This window comes from Tachyglossus aculeatus, chromosome 10, assembly GCF_015852505.1.
Source record: "Tachyglossus aculeatus isolate mTacAcu1 chromosome 10, mTacAcu1.pri, whole genome shotgun sequence".
Classification (NCBI taxonomy): Eukaryota; Metazoa; Chordata; class Mammalia; order Monotremata; family Tachyglossidae; genus Tachyglossus; species Tachyglossus aculeatus.
Window position 1 is genome coordinate 59,123,837 of NC_052075.1, and position 15,578 is coordinate 59,139,414.

Consider the following 15,578-nt stretch of genomic DNA (forward strand, 5'->3'; position numbering starts at 1 on the left):
CTTGGCGACAGGCCACTCATTTCCAAAGGGGCTCGACTACGTCAGGGGCGGGCTGCCGTCTGCCCCATCCCCCGGCCGCGGGCTCTCGGGCTCAAGGGTGAGGGTGGCGGAGGGCGCTGACAGAGTCAGGCCGTAGGGGATGAGAGCGAGGGAGGGCACTGTCCGCAAGACAGTCTTCCGGCAAGACCGTGGTCAGAAGCCATGCGGGTCAGTGATGGTCATCAGGCCCTCCCGGGGGTCAAACTAAAGGAGACCCAGCACAGGAGAAGCTGACCAGGGCAAGGGCCCACCCCACTTTGGCCAGCTAGGGAAATCTTGGAGCCGCGAGAAGGTGGAGAGGTCAGGAAACAGGCTCTGTTGGGCTCTCGTGGAGCAACTGATGCCCACCCCCACCCTCTCTCGGTCCAGCCAGCTCTCTGACTCCCTGCGATGCTGGTTCCCAGGCCCCTCACCCCAGCCGAGACCAACTGCCCTAACCCAAATCCTAACTAGTTAAAGTTGACTGACTGACTGACCGACAGACTGACTGACCGACCGACTGATAGGAGCCCAGGTGCCCGAGGTGCTGATCCGCCTCTCTTCCCCCGGGATTTCCGACCGGACCTGACGCTTCCTAGAGACATCAGTGGTTTCTGCTCTGGGAGCTCCCGGGGCCGACCCTCAGCGGCTGTCCCTGAGGCCAGTGTGCTTACCCACCCTCCTGGGGGTGGGTAATCCTGCCCAATGCCTGACCTGTGCCCGCTGAGTTTCCCGGGGTGAGGGGTGGGAATCCTCCGGTACCAGCTACAGAGAAGCCAAAGTGGGGATTTTGAGCTAATTCGTGTGGGGTCTGCCCAGAGCCTGAAACTCGACCCAGTTCCCGTGCAGGGAGGAGGTGGCCACCGGGCTCTGCTGTCCCGGCATCCCCTGGGCTGGAGCCAGGAAGTCCCCTGAAGCTCCGGGTGTTTGTGCCCCGGGGGCAGCCCCCTCACCCACTTGGCAACTCACCCCCTGGAACCAGGAGCAGAAAACCCATGGCATGCGGGTCACCTGGTGTGCCTAGAAGTGGCAGCGCCCACCTAGGCCCTGACCCCTGACCCTCACCCAACCCCCGCGGCCCCTCGGTCAGAGCGACCGGTCCGCAGTAGGAGAGGGAGGGCTGAGGTCCAAGCCTGAGAGGAACAGCGGGTCTGAGCGGGTCCAGTTAGCCTGTGTGGGGTGTGGGTGTCCCGTGCCCAGAGCATCAGCGGAGCCTCCCAGCCTCCCGTCAGCAGTGACAAGGGACCCTCCCCGGCTTCCCTGGATTGAGGGAAAACTTGGTGTGACTCTGACGGCCCTTCCCGGCTGGATCTGAGGTGCCTCCCAGGGAACCGGCCGATGCCCCGGCCCTGCCCGCAAGCAGGTGGGCAGGGGCGTTGGGGGGCCTTGGACTCAAGCTCGCTGTCTCTTTCGCCCCTGGGGAAAGATGAGTCACCCCAGGAAGCACAGTCTGTGTGAGGGAGCCGGCGGGGCTCTCCCAGAGGGCAGGGGCCCCGGGAGATAGCATCTCGACCCTAAAGGTCGCTCGGAGCCTCCGAGTCTCGGCGTCTAGACCCCACTTCCTTGGCGGGGCCCTGGGGGCGGTACTGTCAGGCTCCCCCACCCGCTCACCTCTGACCGGCGGAGTCGGGGTCCTCGTTCTGTGACTGGGGGTGGAGACTCAGCCTGAGGCCCAGTCACTGGGACGGACGGCCACTGGTAACAGTACTTTCATGCCCCGGGCCGCTGGACTGACCAGTTCCAGGACCTCCACAGCGTTTGCGGCCTCTCCCTCTCCGCCCCGACACTAGCTCGGTGGGCCCAGGCCCGCAGGGGCTGGAGGGAAGGCAGATTTAGGGACTTCACTCGCGCTCCCCTCCGGCCTGAGTCTCGGGAGACTGGAGGGCTGTGGATTATTGCCGCCGCCAGCCTTAGTTCAACCTCGGGGTAAGTAACCCTGAACTCTAACCCTTGACCCAGCGCCGGCGAGGCATCCAGGCCGATCAGTCAGTCAGGGAGAAGCTGGCAGGAAGTGGGCAGCAAAACGTGCCACAGCTCCCGCCCGGCACTGCTCCCCCTCGCCCCTCCCCGCAGATGGAAAATCTCCCCCCCAACCTTCCCGATCTGGGCCCGGCATTTCCCACGCTCGTCGAGAGCCCCACTCCGGGGGCCAGCGGGACGCCTGCGGCCTCAGCGCAACCTATCCTCCTCACCTCCGTCGCCGCAGTGCAGCCTCGTTGGGGCTCCCACTCGCCCCCGACCCGTGCCCGTCCCGGCTCCAGGCCGGCCTGGGGAGGAAGACGCTGTGGGAGGGATGGAGCTTCCTTCCCCCTCCCACATCTCCCGCGGTCACCCAGTGGGCCGGAGTGAAGAGGAGCAGGCGGGGAGCAGGGCGCCGGGAGAGGCCCCGTACTCCCAGCAGCCTGGCTCTCGAGCGGAACCCGGGTCCCTCCCCCTTGAGGGTCTCTAGATGATATCAGGCCAAGGCCGCTGTCACCCATGCCCACTCCTGCGGAGCAGGTGGACTGGGCTGGGGGCAGTGTGCCCACGCGTGAGTGTGTACGTGTGTGGGTGTGGGTGTCACATTCCCAGAGCATTAGCGGAGTCTCCCAGCCTCCAGCCAGCGGTGTTTAGGGGACCCTCCCCAACTTCCCTGGATTGAGGGGAAAGCTCGGGGCCACTTTGGCTCACTTGGACCCTGAACTCCTTGTGGGACAGGGACTGAGTCTGACCTGATTGTCTTGTATCTACCCCAATGTTTAATGTAATGCTTGGGGCACAGTAAGCACTTAAATATCATTACTGTTATTGTTAGCGATGGCCCCCAGAGGCAGCTCAGCGGGAAGCGGAGGGCCCACCCACTGCCTGGGCTCGACAAGGTCCTTATTCCTCTTCAGATAATGCCCTGTGACCAATTATCACTTTTAATCGTCCTGGGCTCCTGCCCACTTGGGACCATCGCTGCCAGTTCCTGTCTGTCTTTCCCCAAGTAGCCCAGTCCGGGCTCTGCTTCCTTCTTTACCTGCGGTGACAGGGGTAGCAGATGCGGGAGGGAGGGTCACTTACAGGTGTGAGGTGATTATCAGGCCCTGCTGCCCACTCCCTCCGGGATCTGTGGACTCTCTCTACTCTCCCTCTCCTACCCTCAGCCTTTCTGCATCTCCCTTTCCCTCTTCCCCGTCCCTCTCACCCCTCATGGCTGGAGAGGGTAAATGGGTAACGGGGTTGGTGGGGTTCTGCCAGCTTTGGGGTGCCCAGGGCAGCTGCCCTCCCCTGTTGGGTTCCCGGAGACCGAGGCGGGCCGGAGGCCCCGTGCACCAGCCGGCTCGTGGCCCTCCTGCTCTCCCCTCCTAGCCAGACCCCTGTGGAGGCTGCTGGCCTCCCTGCGCCCATCTCACAGTGGGTCTCTGGTGGAGGCAGGAGGGCAGCAGCCCCAGGGCTGCCTGTGTAGGCCCTGGGGGCACAGGGGGCACAGGAGCTCCAGCGCCGAGGCCGGGGGCAGTGGGGTGGGGGGGTGGGCCAGGACGGCAGCCAGGTGGGAACCGAGGCAGGGGACAGAAAGGGATGACCTCCAGAGCGGGACTCCCAGTCTGAAGGCGTTGCCCCTCCCCGGCCCAACCTCTGACACCGGTCTCTGTTTCTCTCTCTCTCTCTTCCCGCTCCGGCAGCCGAACCTCTCAAAGATGGACATAGAAGATTGCAACGGCCGCTCATACATCTCTGGTACGTGTTCCTGTTCGCCGTCCTCTGAGGGTGCGGCCCACTGACCCGGCCGGGCCAGAGCCTGGAGCTCGGGGGAGGGAGGGAGAGGTAGGCCTCCGGGCCGCTGCCTCCATTCAGGACCTGCCCGGAGCCCGTTCCCTCCTACGGGTCCCACAGAGCTGAGGTTTGGCCTGAGAGCCCACCAGCGTGAGGGTTGAGGTGTCTTCGTTCATTCAGTCGTATTTATTGAGCGCTTACTGTGTGCAAAGGACCGTACAGGGGCCCTGGGGCCCCCAGGGGTCTGCGGGAGGTCTCAGGAAATTGAACACCAGGCTGGCCTGGGAAGGAAGGGGTTAAAGAGCAATTGGGGGTTCAGAGATTCTCGGAAGAGGCATTTTTCTCTTCCTTCCCCCCGTCCCCGGCTGTTCCTCCAGCTCTTCCTCCTCTCTCCCGCACCCCCACCCCCCCCCCAACCACCTCGCTTCCACCCCACTTCCAAAATAATACCAACGTCTGATTTCACAGATGGCTTTTATTCCCAAAGAGCGCTCACATTTACCTAGGTCATTTTTGTCCAGGCAGCACCCCTGTGAGATGGAGGCGGTCACTAGTCTCCCCATTTTGCAAATGAAGTAACTGAGGCCCAGAGAAGTTAAGCAGTTTACCCAAAGCCATCCAGCCAGCCAGCGGCAGAGCTGGGATTAGAAGCCGGGTGGTCGGTCTGCCGGCCCCGGGCTCTTTCCACTGGGCCGCGGCCAGGCTGCCTGCCTCGCTGGGTGGATGTCCGTGGGAGCGGGATCCCCGGGCCGCCGGGGCACGGCGTGGAGCGGGTCAGCTCGCCCGGGGCCGGAGGGGAGAGGCGGGGGCCGGCGGTCACTACGGTGGTCAGCCCGGAGAGAGGCCGGGTCCTGTGGAGTGGAAACGCGAGTGCGTGTGGGTGCCGGGGGGAGAAGGAGTGTTGGGTGTGTGCCGAGGGTGGGTTGGGTGGCGGTGAGGTCGGTCGCCTGTGATGCGTCCCGTCACCCCCACCGGGCCGCCCCTGGATGAGGGAAAGCCCAAAACGACCCCACCCTAAACCCGTCTCCGGCTGGGCACCCTGCCTTTGCCACCGCATCCCTTTGGGTGACTCGGCCCATGTCCCCCCCCCCCCCCCCCCCCCAGCCGGTCCCTCCGAACCCCCTTCCCTTCCCCCTCGTCTGGACCTCTTGACCCCCATCCGATCCCTCCTACCCCTTTCCCACATCCCCCCTGCCCCTGGCCCAGCCGGGCAGTGGGCAGATGCCTGTCGCTCGGGCCGCAGACCCCAATCCCCAAGCTCCTGCTCCCACCAGCGGTGGCGAAATGCCGGTCCCTTCCCTCCCTTCCTGGAACCCCGGCTTCCTGGAAGGTGAGCGGCAGGCAGGCGCACCGCCAGCGCCCAGCCCCGCACGCCCCACATGCTCGCAACGTTGCCTAGGCGGCGGCGAGAGCACCGGCGGGCTGGGGGTGGGGGGGGTGGGGGGGCACACCCTGCTCGGGGAGGAGAATGCACATTGGGGAGGGGGCCGGCAGGCAGGTAGAGGGGACACCCGGTTGCTTAGCCAAAGCAGGGCCTCGGGCAATGGGAGTCCCGAGACCCCCTCCCCCGCCCAGCCTGGGCTCCGGGACACCAGGGGATGGGGGGAGTTCTAGGGGTGGTCCGGGTGGCGGCCGTCCCCCGCTACCTCCTGGAGCACAGGGGCTGGGGGCGGGGAGTACCGGGGGCTGCTAGAGAGCTTGAGCTTGAGCTTTGGCTTGGGACGGCTCAGTGTCCGGTCCCGCCGCCCTCCGTCCGACGTGGGGTCCGAGGCGGGGGTCCGAGCGGGGCCAGGAGGGGGAAGTCCGTTCGCCCCACCTCAGCCCTGAATCTCCTGGTGTCCCCAAGTCCCCGCCACCCCCAACAACCGGTGCCCTTCTCCAACCCTCAGCGCCTCTCTTCCCACCATTGCCCTGGACGACCTCTCTCCCCACGTCCTTTGCCTCCAGATCAAGTGCCTTCTATCCCCTCCTCTCCCCTCCACCCTGTGGCCTCCTGGTCCAAAGTGTCTTCTCTCTGCCCCCCAACCTAAAGTTCCCGAATGTCTTCAGTCTCCTCAACTCCCCCCCACCACCCATAACTCTATGGCCTCATGGTCCAGAGTCTCTTTTCTCCCCCTCCAAGGCCTCGATTGTCTTCTATCCCCTGGCCCAGAGGGTCCCTCCCTGGCCCGGAGCGGCCCCGCTGTGTCCCCGGCCCCAGCCACCGGGTCCGAGGATCCGGCCAACTGCCGCTCAGCCCGCTGGAGACTGGCTATTGGCAGCACTGGGCTAGGCCTTGGCTCTGCCAGGTCAGGTTTACTTAGGAGCCCAAGACCATCAGCTGGCCTGGGGATAGGTCGGGCCAGGTTGGGGCCGGTCACTTGGTCTCATCCTGGGAGAGCCAAGGCCAGGACCCACCACACCCTTCCCACCCATCTCCTCCGTGACTCGGACCCAGCCCGAATCACTACGAATCCCGCTAGCCCCAGCATGTCTGGAAGAGGATCAGAGGTGGCTGGAACTTTGGCCTGGGAGACCCCCGCCCTTTTTGCTCTGGAAAGGGATGGTGGCTGAGAGGGGTGAACCCCGGAAACGCTGAGCAACTGGCCAAAGGCAAAGGCTGTCCCCTCCTCCCTTGCAGGCCTGGTCCTCCCCTTCCTCCCTTCTGTCAAGAGTTGGGGGTTCTCGGCCGGGTGCGGGTTTGGCCAGTGCGTGGGGTGTGGGGTCTGGGGGTCCATGTGTGTTTATGGGAGTGAGTGAACCCCAAGGGCCAGTCCACGCCCTGTCCAGTGTTGGGGTTCAGGGGACCAGCAAGTCCCTCCAAGGTGGCCAGAGAGAGCAGGGTGTGAGAAGCATGGGGGTCCAGGTCGCCGGCACCTGACCCTCCCCATTCCCAACCCCCGCCCAGGGTGGGGGGTCCCCGTGAGAGCCTCGGCCCCCATTTCCTGTGGCAGTCAGGCAGTGACGCAGCTTTCCCCTCTCCCGCGCAACCATAAAGAGGGCGGTGGCTCTCCGGGACCCAGCACCCCGGGGCCGGGTGGAGCGTCCAGCATCCTCTTCCCCCAGGCCCTCTGGCCTCTGCATCCTCCCCCCGCATCCCCCCCCACCCCTCGCTCACCGTCCCTGCTCCGTCTCCCCAAGGTAGCGGGGACTCGTCTCTGGAGAAGGAGTTCTGCGGGGGCATCACGGTGGGGCCTGCAGTGAGCACCCCAAACAGCCAGCACTCTTCCCCTAGCCGTTCGCTCAGTGGTGAGTACCCCCAGAACTCCCCTCGGGCCCCTTCCCCTCTCACCGGGACCCCGGCATCCAGCGCTCTCCCCACCCTGACCCCCCGCAGCCGCATCCCTCCACCTAGACCCCATCCCTCACGCCTTCTAGCCCCAGGCCCCAGGCAGAACAGGGCCCCGTGTTGGGTGCCGGTTTGGCAATGGGAGACCTTTGGGATGGTGACAGGGTTAAGAGCCAGAGGGGAGGGCTGCCCCAACTCCCCACCAACCTCGATGTCTCTCCTGACCCAATGATGAAGGGGGAGGGCATGGCCCCGGGCACCACCCGCTGGGAGGCAGGGAGCAGCGGGACTCCGTGGTGGTCACACAGAGGACAGGAGGCCGTGGCCCGGGACCCCCCCAGGCGCCTAGTACGGTGCCGGCTGGGCAGCCGTAGTAGACGCCATCGTTGGGTTGGCTGGGGCAGGAAATCGGGGCCGGAAGGCTGGGGCCCGCCGTCTGTCCGGGGAAGGTGGGGGTGATTTGAGAATACGGGGAGGGCTTGCCCCGTGGTCCCCTGGAGAAGACCCCTTCCGTCGTCACTGGATACCCAAGGCTGCTCTTGGCCTGTTCCCCTGAGGCTCCTTTTCCGGGGGAGCTAAAGAGGGGGGACAGAATGGAGGGAGATGGGGTTAGTCCGGAGCCTTGAAACCAACCCCCGCACCACCCCTGGTGTTCTGCCCCTTCAACGAATTACCGCTTAGAAAGGGGTCGTGGGCTGTAACGTGCCCATTGGACTTTATGCGGCCTGCAGCCCCTCCAGAATACTCAGAGCCCCCAGTGTCTCCGGGGCGGGACGTTCCCCGGAGGTTAATGAGGGGAACCCCGGACTAGCGTTTACCCCTCCCTGCCCTACCCCAGCTCTCCCACCCCAGAGGCCTTGTTCCTCAAACTTCCCCCCACTGCCAACACGCACTCCCCCGGGCTTCCCATGTGGAGCCCGAGCTTCATCCCCATCCCGATCTCGGGAGTGAGCGGGAAGGGCTTGGGGCTCGGTGGGGAGGGAGAGGAGAGAGGAGCTTGGGGATGGGAAAGGCGGGAGGGTCTCGGGCCCACGAGGTGTGGAAGGGTCGCAGAGCAGGGAGGACTGGGTGGGGCGGGAGGGTCTCAGGGCAGAAAGGGGTGGGTAGAGCGGGGCTGGAGGGTCTCAGGGCAGGGAGGGGTGGGCGGGGCGGGAGGGTCCTTCCCCCCCCCCCGCCCCCAGTTGCGGTGGCCACCCCAGCTCTGAGCCACCCCCCTTCTCCCCGCCCCAGCCAACTCGATCAAGGTGGAGATGTACAGCGATGAGGAGTCCAGCCAGCTGCTGGGTCCCGAGGAGCCGCTGCTGGACAAGGAGGGCAGCGTGATCGTGGACGACTCGCTGTCCGAGCCGCTGGGCTACTGTGACGGGAGCGGGCCCGAGCCCCACTCCCCGGGCGGCATCCGCCTGCCCAACGGCAAGCTCAAGTGCGACGTGTGCGGCATGGTCTGCATCGGCCCCAACGTGCTCATGGTGCACAAGCGCAGCCACACCGGTGAGGGGGCCGGGGGCCGGGGGCCGGGGGGCCGGGGGCCGGGGGCCGGGCCCGGAGGTGACCCCCCGGTGCCTCCCGCAGGCGAGCGGCCCTTCCACTGTAACCAGTGCGGAGCCTCCTTCACCCAGAAGGGGAACCTGCTGCGGCACATCAAACTGCACTCCGGGGAGAAGCCCTTCAAGTGCCCCTTCTGTAACTACGCCTGCCGGCGCCGCGACGCCCTCACTGGACACCTGCGCACGCACAGCGGTCAGTCCCCTGCGCCCCTCAGACCCACGCCCCGTCACTGGGTCCAGAACCGCCAGCCCCCCGCCCCGGGCCCTGCACATCCGTGGCCGCCAGCCCCCTGCCCCATCGCTGGGTCCACGGCGGTCAGCCCCCCGCCCCAGACCCTGCACACCCACAGCGGTCAGCCCTCTGCCTCAAGTCCTGCGCAGCCACAGTGGTCAGCCCCCTGTTTCCGGCACTGTGCTCCCACAGGGGACAACCCCCTGCCCCAGTCACTACGCGCCCTCCTTGGTACCGGGGTGGAGGGGGAAGGGTGAGGTGTGCCTGGGTGGGTGGGCCGTCTCTGTCCCCGCTGGCCTGATGGCCCTCCTCCAGACTTTCAGCCATCCAATCAGTCAATTAATCAATGGTTTTTATTGAGCGGTTACTATGCGTACAACACTGTACTAAGCGCTTGGAGGGGTACAATAGAGCGGCGAAGACTGTTTTTTCAGTGCAGAACCAGATGCCCCTTCCTGCTGCCCCCTGCAGTGCCCACCCCTCCCTGCTGCCCTCTGCGGTACCCACCCCGCCCTGCTGGCTCCTGATCCTTTTTGGTGCCCTCCTGCTGGATCCTGCTTGCCTGCCGACCTGGTCTACCAGACTCTCCCTAGCCATGGGCATGTCTTTTCCCTGGGGGGGTGGGGTGGCAAAGTCCCAGGTTTCTCCCTGAGACTAAAACCCCAGCTGAGGGAAAGAGGGAGGGGGCGTAGTCCTGCTCCTGGTCCAGGGGTCTCTCACCCTGCTTCCCCACCACCGCACGTTCGCATCCCGGCTCAGATTCTTGCTTTGCCTGCTGCCAGCCCGAACCCCAAGTCCCTGTCTCTGGGGACCCCCAGGCTCCCCCACCTCAATGCACCCCTCGAGCTAGGCTCGTCCAGTTCACCTCCAAGGGCACCAGACGGGTCCAGCAGCCCCCATGGCACTCGGCCAAGCTGTTTGGCCTCAGTGCCTATGCCTGGTCAGGGGTGGGGGGGTGGGAGTGGAGGCCGAGGGCAGGGACGGGCCCAGGGGGGCAGGATGGGGCAGAGCCAGAGGCCGAGGCTGTCGAGGCTCTCGGTTCTCACCAGCCCCGGGCCCTGCTCTCGGGCCCCGCTCTCGGGCCCCGCTGGCTTTCTCTGTTCCGCCACGGGAAAGCAGACAGTGCTGAGCCAGTGAGAAATCCCCGGCCTCGCCCCCGCCCCGCTCAAACACAGCCTACCCAGGAGAAGGTTAAACCACAATGTGGGGTGGGGCACGGGTCCCCCGGATGGTCCCCGCCAGGTGCCCTAGGAGCCCACCCCAGGGGCACGATGCTTGCCAGGTCCTCAATTTCAGGGGTCCGGGGGGAATAGCCTGCCTGGTTTCACACCACCAGGCTTGGTCACTCCTCTCCATACTCCTGGGCCCCACAGCCCCGCTCCCTCCCCAGCCTCAGGGTGACACCCTCCCCCCTTTATTCATTCATTCAGTTGAGCACTCATTTATTGAGCACTTAGTGGGTGCAGAACACAGTATTAAGTGCTTGGGAAGTACAAACCGGCAACCTATAGAGACGGTCCCTACCCAACAACGGGCTCACAGCCTAGAAGCTCGCTATCACAACGGGCTCACACAACACATACTTGCATTATCCTTTCCCGAGTGTTTAGTACAGTGCTCTGCACCCAATAAGCCCTCAGTAAATACCATTGACGATGACACCCCCAAAAAATGTAAATTGCACTCCCATCTCACTGAAGAAGCCCCCCACTAAGATCTGCAATCCTTTAGCTCCCAACTCAAAAATGTCCAACTTGACTTTAGAAAAGCTCCACCTTCTCCTCAACAGAATCGTTCTTATTGTGACTGAGATTCCTTCTTTCAGGAATAATACTAACCGAGGTATTTGTGAAGTGCTTACTATGTGCAGTGCTAAGCGCTGGGGTGGATACAAGTTAATCGGGCCCCTCCATCCGTCCCCAGTGTCCTCCCCGACGGTCGGCAAACCCTACAAATGCAACTACTGCGGGCGCAGCTACAAGCAGCAGAGCACGCTGGAGGAGCACAAGGAACGGTGCCACAACTACCTGCAGAGCCTCGGCATGGACGGTCAGCCGCTGGGCGGCCAGCCAGGTGGGCGGGGGGCCAGGACGGGGACGGGGGACCCTCCAGGCACCCCCCACACCCGTTCCCTGGGGGGCCCCAGGAGATGATGCATCGACCCCAGAGGTCTGGGTCCCCGGGCCCCCGTTGCTGACCCCGCCCTGCCCTTTCCTCCCTGCAGGCGAGGAGATGCGGGAGCTGGAGATGGGGTCCGACTCCGGGCTGCACCCGTCGTCCGAGCGGCCGGTGTTCATCGACCGGCTGACCAACAGCCTGGCCAAGCGCAAACGCTCCACACCGCAGAAGTTCGTAGGTAAGGACCCAGCCCCGCCCCTGCCCCCTGGGGAAGATGGCTTCGCCCTTGCCACCAGGGGGCGACAGACCCACCCCCTGCCACCAGGGGGGAGACAGACCCACCACTGGGAGGAGAGAGACCCACCCCCGCCACTAGGGGGCGACAGACCCGCCCCCTGCCACCAGGGGGAGACAGACCCACCACCAGTAGGAGACAGACCCACCACTGGTAGGAGAGAGACCCGCCCCCGCCACCAGGGGGAGACGGACCTGCCCCACCCCTGCCACTAGGGGGCTACAGACCCACCCCCGGCCACCAGGGGGAGACAGACCCACCACCAGTAGGAGAGAGCCGCCCCCGCCACCAGGGGGAGACAGACCCACCACCGGTAGGAGAAAGACCTGCCACCAGGGGGAGACGGACCTGCCCCGCCCCTGCCACTAGGGGGCGACAGACCCACCCCCTGCCACCAGGGGGAGACAGACCCACCACCGGTAGGAGAGAGACCCGCCCCTGCCACCCCGGGGAAGACAGACCTACCCCGCCCCCTGCCACCAGGGGGAGACAGACCCACCACCAGTAGGAGAGAGACCCACCTCCGCCACCAGGGGGAGACGGACCTACCCCACCCCCATCACTAGGGGGCGACAGACCCGCCCCCGCCACCAGGGGGAGACGGACCTACCCCACCCCCATCACTAGGGGGCGACAGACCCGCCCCCGCCACCAGGGGGAGACAGACCCACCACCGGTAGGAGAAAGACCTGCCCCCAGCCACCAGGGGGAGACGGACCTGCCACCAGGGGGAGACAGACCCACCACCGGTAGGAGACCCGCCCCCGCCACCAGGGGGAGACAGACCCACCACCAGTAGGAGAGAAGCCCGCCCCCAGCCACCAGGGGGAGACGGACCTGCCCCACCCCCGCCACTAGGGGGCGACAGACCCACCACCGCTAGGAGAGAGACTCGCCCCCCGGTGAAGAAGGCTTTGCCTTCGCCACCAGGGGGCGACAGACCCGCCCCCTGCCACCAGGGGGAGACAGACCCGTCCCTGGCCACCAGGGGGCGACAGACCCACCACCGGTAGGAAAGAGACCCGCCCCCCCCCGGGGAAGACGGCTTCGCTCTCACCACTAGGGGGCGACAGACCCATCCCCGGCCACGGGGTGGGGGGGGGAGACATGCCCCACCCCCGCCACCAGGGGGAGACAGACCCACCCGAAGCAGTGTGGCTTCGTGGAAATAATAATAATAATTTTGGTATTTGTTAAGCACTTACTATGTGCCAAGCACTGTGCCAAGCACTGGGGAGGATTCAGGTTAATCGGGTTGTCCCAAGAGGGATTAGAACCCACGATCTCTGGCTCTCAAGCCTGCACTGTTTCCACTGAGCCACGCTGCTTCTCAGAGCCTGGGTTTAATAATAATAATAATAATAGTAACGGCATTTATTAAGTGCTTACTATGTGCAAATCACTGTTCTAAGCGCCTAGGAGGTTACAAGGTGACCAGGTTGAGCCACGCTGCTTCTCAGAGCCCGGCTTTCATAACAATAATAATGGCATTTATTAAGCGCTTACTATGTGCAAAGCACTGTTCTAAGCGCTGAGGAGGTTACAAGGTGATCAGGTTGTCCCACGGGGGGCCCACAGTCTTCATCCCCATTTTACAGATGAGGGAACTGAGGCACAGAGAAATGAAGTGACTTGCCCAAAGTCACGCAGCTGACAAGTGGCGGAGCCGGGGTTTGAACCCATGACCCCTGACTCCAAAGCCCGTGCTCTTTCCATTGAGCCACACTGTTTGGGAGTTAGAGGTCTGGGTTCTAAAACCGCTTCTGCCACTTGACAGCTGTGTGACTTTGGGCAAGTCATTTAACTCCTCCGGGCCTCAGTTCCCTCCTCTGTAAAATGGGGATGAAGCCTGTGAGCCTCAAGTGGGACACCCCGATGACCTTGTATGTGCTACAGCGCTTAGAACAGTGCTTGGCACGTAGTATTATTGTCCCGCTGCCGTCTTCCGGCTCGGGCCCGCGGTGTGGGGGCATGGACGACAGAGAAGCAGCGTGGCTCAGTGGAAAGAGCCCGGGCTTTGGAGTCAGGGGTCATGGGTTCAAATCCTGGCTCCGCCAATTGTCAATCAATCGTATTTATTGAGAGCTTACTGTGTGCAGAGCACTGTACTAAGCGCTTGGGAAGTACAAGTTGGCAACATATAGAGACAGTCCCTACCCAACAGTGGGCTCACAGTCTAAAAGTCAGCTGTGTGACTCTCAGTTCCCTCATCTGTAAAAGGGGGATAATAATAATAATAATGATGATGGTATTTGGTAAGCGTTTACTATGTGCAAAGCACTGTTCTAAGCGCTGGGGAGGTTACAAGGTGATCAGGTTGTCCCACTTGGGGCTCACAGTCAATCCCCGTTTTACAGATGTGGTAACTGAGGCCCAGAGAAGTGACGTGACTTGCCCAAAGTCACGCAGCTGACGGTTGGCGGAGCCGGGATTTGAACCCATGACCTCTGACTCCAAAGCCCGTGCTCTTTCCACCGAAGACTGTGAGCCCCACGTGGGACAACCCGATCACCTTGCATCCCCCCCCCCAGTGCCTTGCACATAGTAAGCGCTCAGCAAATACCATCCTCATCAAGGGGGAGGGGAGCCGGGGCCTACTCCCGGAGGGGACGGGGGTGTCCCTGTGTGTTGCCAATCTGTACTTCCCAAGCGCTTAGTCCAGTGCTCTGCACATAGTAAGCGCTCAGTAAATACGATTGATGATGATGATGATGCTGACGGGGGGAGGGCGGTGAGCCTGATCCCCACCCCTTCTTCCGTCCCCCAGGAGACAAGCAGCTGCGCTTCAGCCTCTCCGACCTCCCGTTCGACGTGGGAGGGTCCGGTGGCTACGAGAAGGACGTGGAGCTGGTGGGCCACCCGGCGCTGGAGCCGGCCGGCTTCGGGGGTCCCCTGGCCTTCCTGGGGGCCGACCCCCTGCGGCCCCTCCGCCTGCCGCCCGCCAACTGCGGCATCTCGGAGCTGACGCCCGTCATCAGCTCCGTGTACGCCCAGCTGCCGGCCCTGCCCGGCCGGCTGGAGCTGCCGGGGCCCCGGGAGCCGGGCGAGGGCCACGAGGACCTGACCCCCGACGGGGGGGCGGCCCCGGTCCCGGTCCCGCCCCCGGCCCCGCCGCTCCTCTACCGCCCGCGGGGCGGCCCGCCCGCCTCCCCCGGAGCCTCGCCCAACGGCTGCCAGGACTCGAGCGAGGCGGAGAGCGAGGCGGAGGAGCGGGCCGGGCCGGCGGCGGCGGCGGCGGCGGCGGCGGCGGGAGGGGGGCCCTGCCCCGGTGGCCCCGGTGCCCCGCCCCCGGCCCGGCCCAGCCCCGCCTACGCCAACGCCAACCACGCCCACAAGGAGGACGGGGGCAGGCCGGGGCCGGGGCTGGGCCCGGGGCCGGTGCCGGTGCCGGTCCCGGTGGAGGCGGGGCTGGGCCGCGGCGCGGCGGGGCCCGGCCCGGGCCGGGAGAGCCTGCGCGTGGTGGGCGAGGACGGCGAGCCCGTGCGGGCCTTCCGCTGCGACCACTGCCGCATCCTGTTCCTGGACCACGTCATGTTCACCATCCACATGGGCTGCCACGGCTTCCGGGACCCTTTCGAGTGCAACATCTGCGGCCACCACAGCCGCGACCGCTACGAGTTCTCCTCCCACATCGTGCGCGGCGAGCACAAGGTGGGCTAGCGCCGACAGGCCTTCTCCCCCTTCTCCCTCTCCCTCCGGACACACACACACACACACACACACACACACACACACACACACACACACACACAGCGCCCGCCCTCTCGGGGTCTCCCCGGCGGCCCCCCCTTCACAAACACACACATACACACTCCCCCCTGACCGCTGACCCCCTCGGGTCTCTTTGTCGGCCCACCCCTTCCCCCCATCTCCGGTTCTGTACACTTCCCCACCTCCTCCTGGAGAGTCACACCGCCTCCGCACACACAAACACATTTCGTGCCACACAGACACACACACCACGGTCTCCCACGGGCCCTTTGAGGCCGGGTCGGGCCAGAGTGGGCCCGTGGTTTCCCACGCCCCCCCCCGTCGTCGTCCCCCCCCCCCCCCCCACTGGGTTATTTATTTCACTGGCAGTTTGGGCCGCTTTATTTTTGCGCTTTCCAAGCTGGCCCTGCCGGCCTCGCCCAGAGTAGGGCCCCCTGGCACGGGAGCATCTTCGGGGGAGCGCCCTTCCTCACCCACCGGTGCCCCTCACCCGGCCCCGACCCTTCCTGCTCCCAGGGGGCCGGGACGGATGAATGAAGGATTTTCCCGTTTGGGGGGCGGGGGGCTGACCGCCTTTCCCCTCGCCCCCCTCCCCGCTCCTCGCCTTCCCGGGCCCCAGCCCGACCGCTTCAGAAACTGTAGGCCGCGGTG

The 15,578-nt window shown here is 65.0% G+C and overlaps 1 protein-coding gene across 2 annotated transcripts; it reads left to right on the forward strand.

Annotated features, from left to right (window-relative positions):
* The first annotated feature begins 1,871 nt into the window (after positions 1 to 1,871).
* IKZF4 (IKAROS family zinc finger 4) lies at positions 1,872 to 15,255 on the forward strand. Of its 2 annotated transcripts, none has more exons than XM_038752473.1 (8): positions 1,872 to 1,944; positions 3,666 to 3,720; positions 6,877 to 6,984; positions 8,255 to 8,515; positions 8,597 to 8,764; positions 10,727 to 10,876; positions 11,028 to 11,159; positions 13,984 to 15,255. In XM_038752473.1, the coding sequence occupies exons 2-8, from the start codon at positions 3,681 to 3,683 to the stop codon at positions 14,874 to 14,876; spliced, it is 1,752 nt and encodes a 583-aa protein (XP_038608401.1). In that variant the 5' UTR covers positions 1,872 to 1,944; positions 3,666 to 3,680; the 3' UTR covers positions 14,877 to 15,255. The 2 variants fall into 2 exon arrangements, with proteins under 2 accessions (XP_038608401.1, XP_038608402.1); XM_038752474.1 differs by having other exon boundaries at positions 1,878 to 1,944; positions 6,881 to 6,984.
* The last annotated feature ends 323 nt before the right edge of the window (positions 15,256 to 15,578 follow it).

Coding starts and splice junctions, on each gene's coding strand:
- IKZF4 (XM_038752473.1), top strand. CDS start 3,681: ATGGACATAGAAGATTGCAACGGCCGCTCATACATCTCTG. Junction 3,721..6,876: donor CGGCCGCTCATACATCTCTG/GTACGTGTTCCT, acceptor CGTCTCCCCAAG/GTAGCGGGGACTCGTCTCTG. Junction 6,985..8,254: donor CCCTAGCCGTTCGCTCAGTG/GTGAGTACCCCC, acceptor TCCCCGCCCCAG/CCAACTCGATCAAGGTGGAG.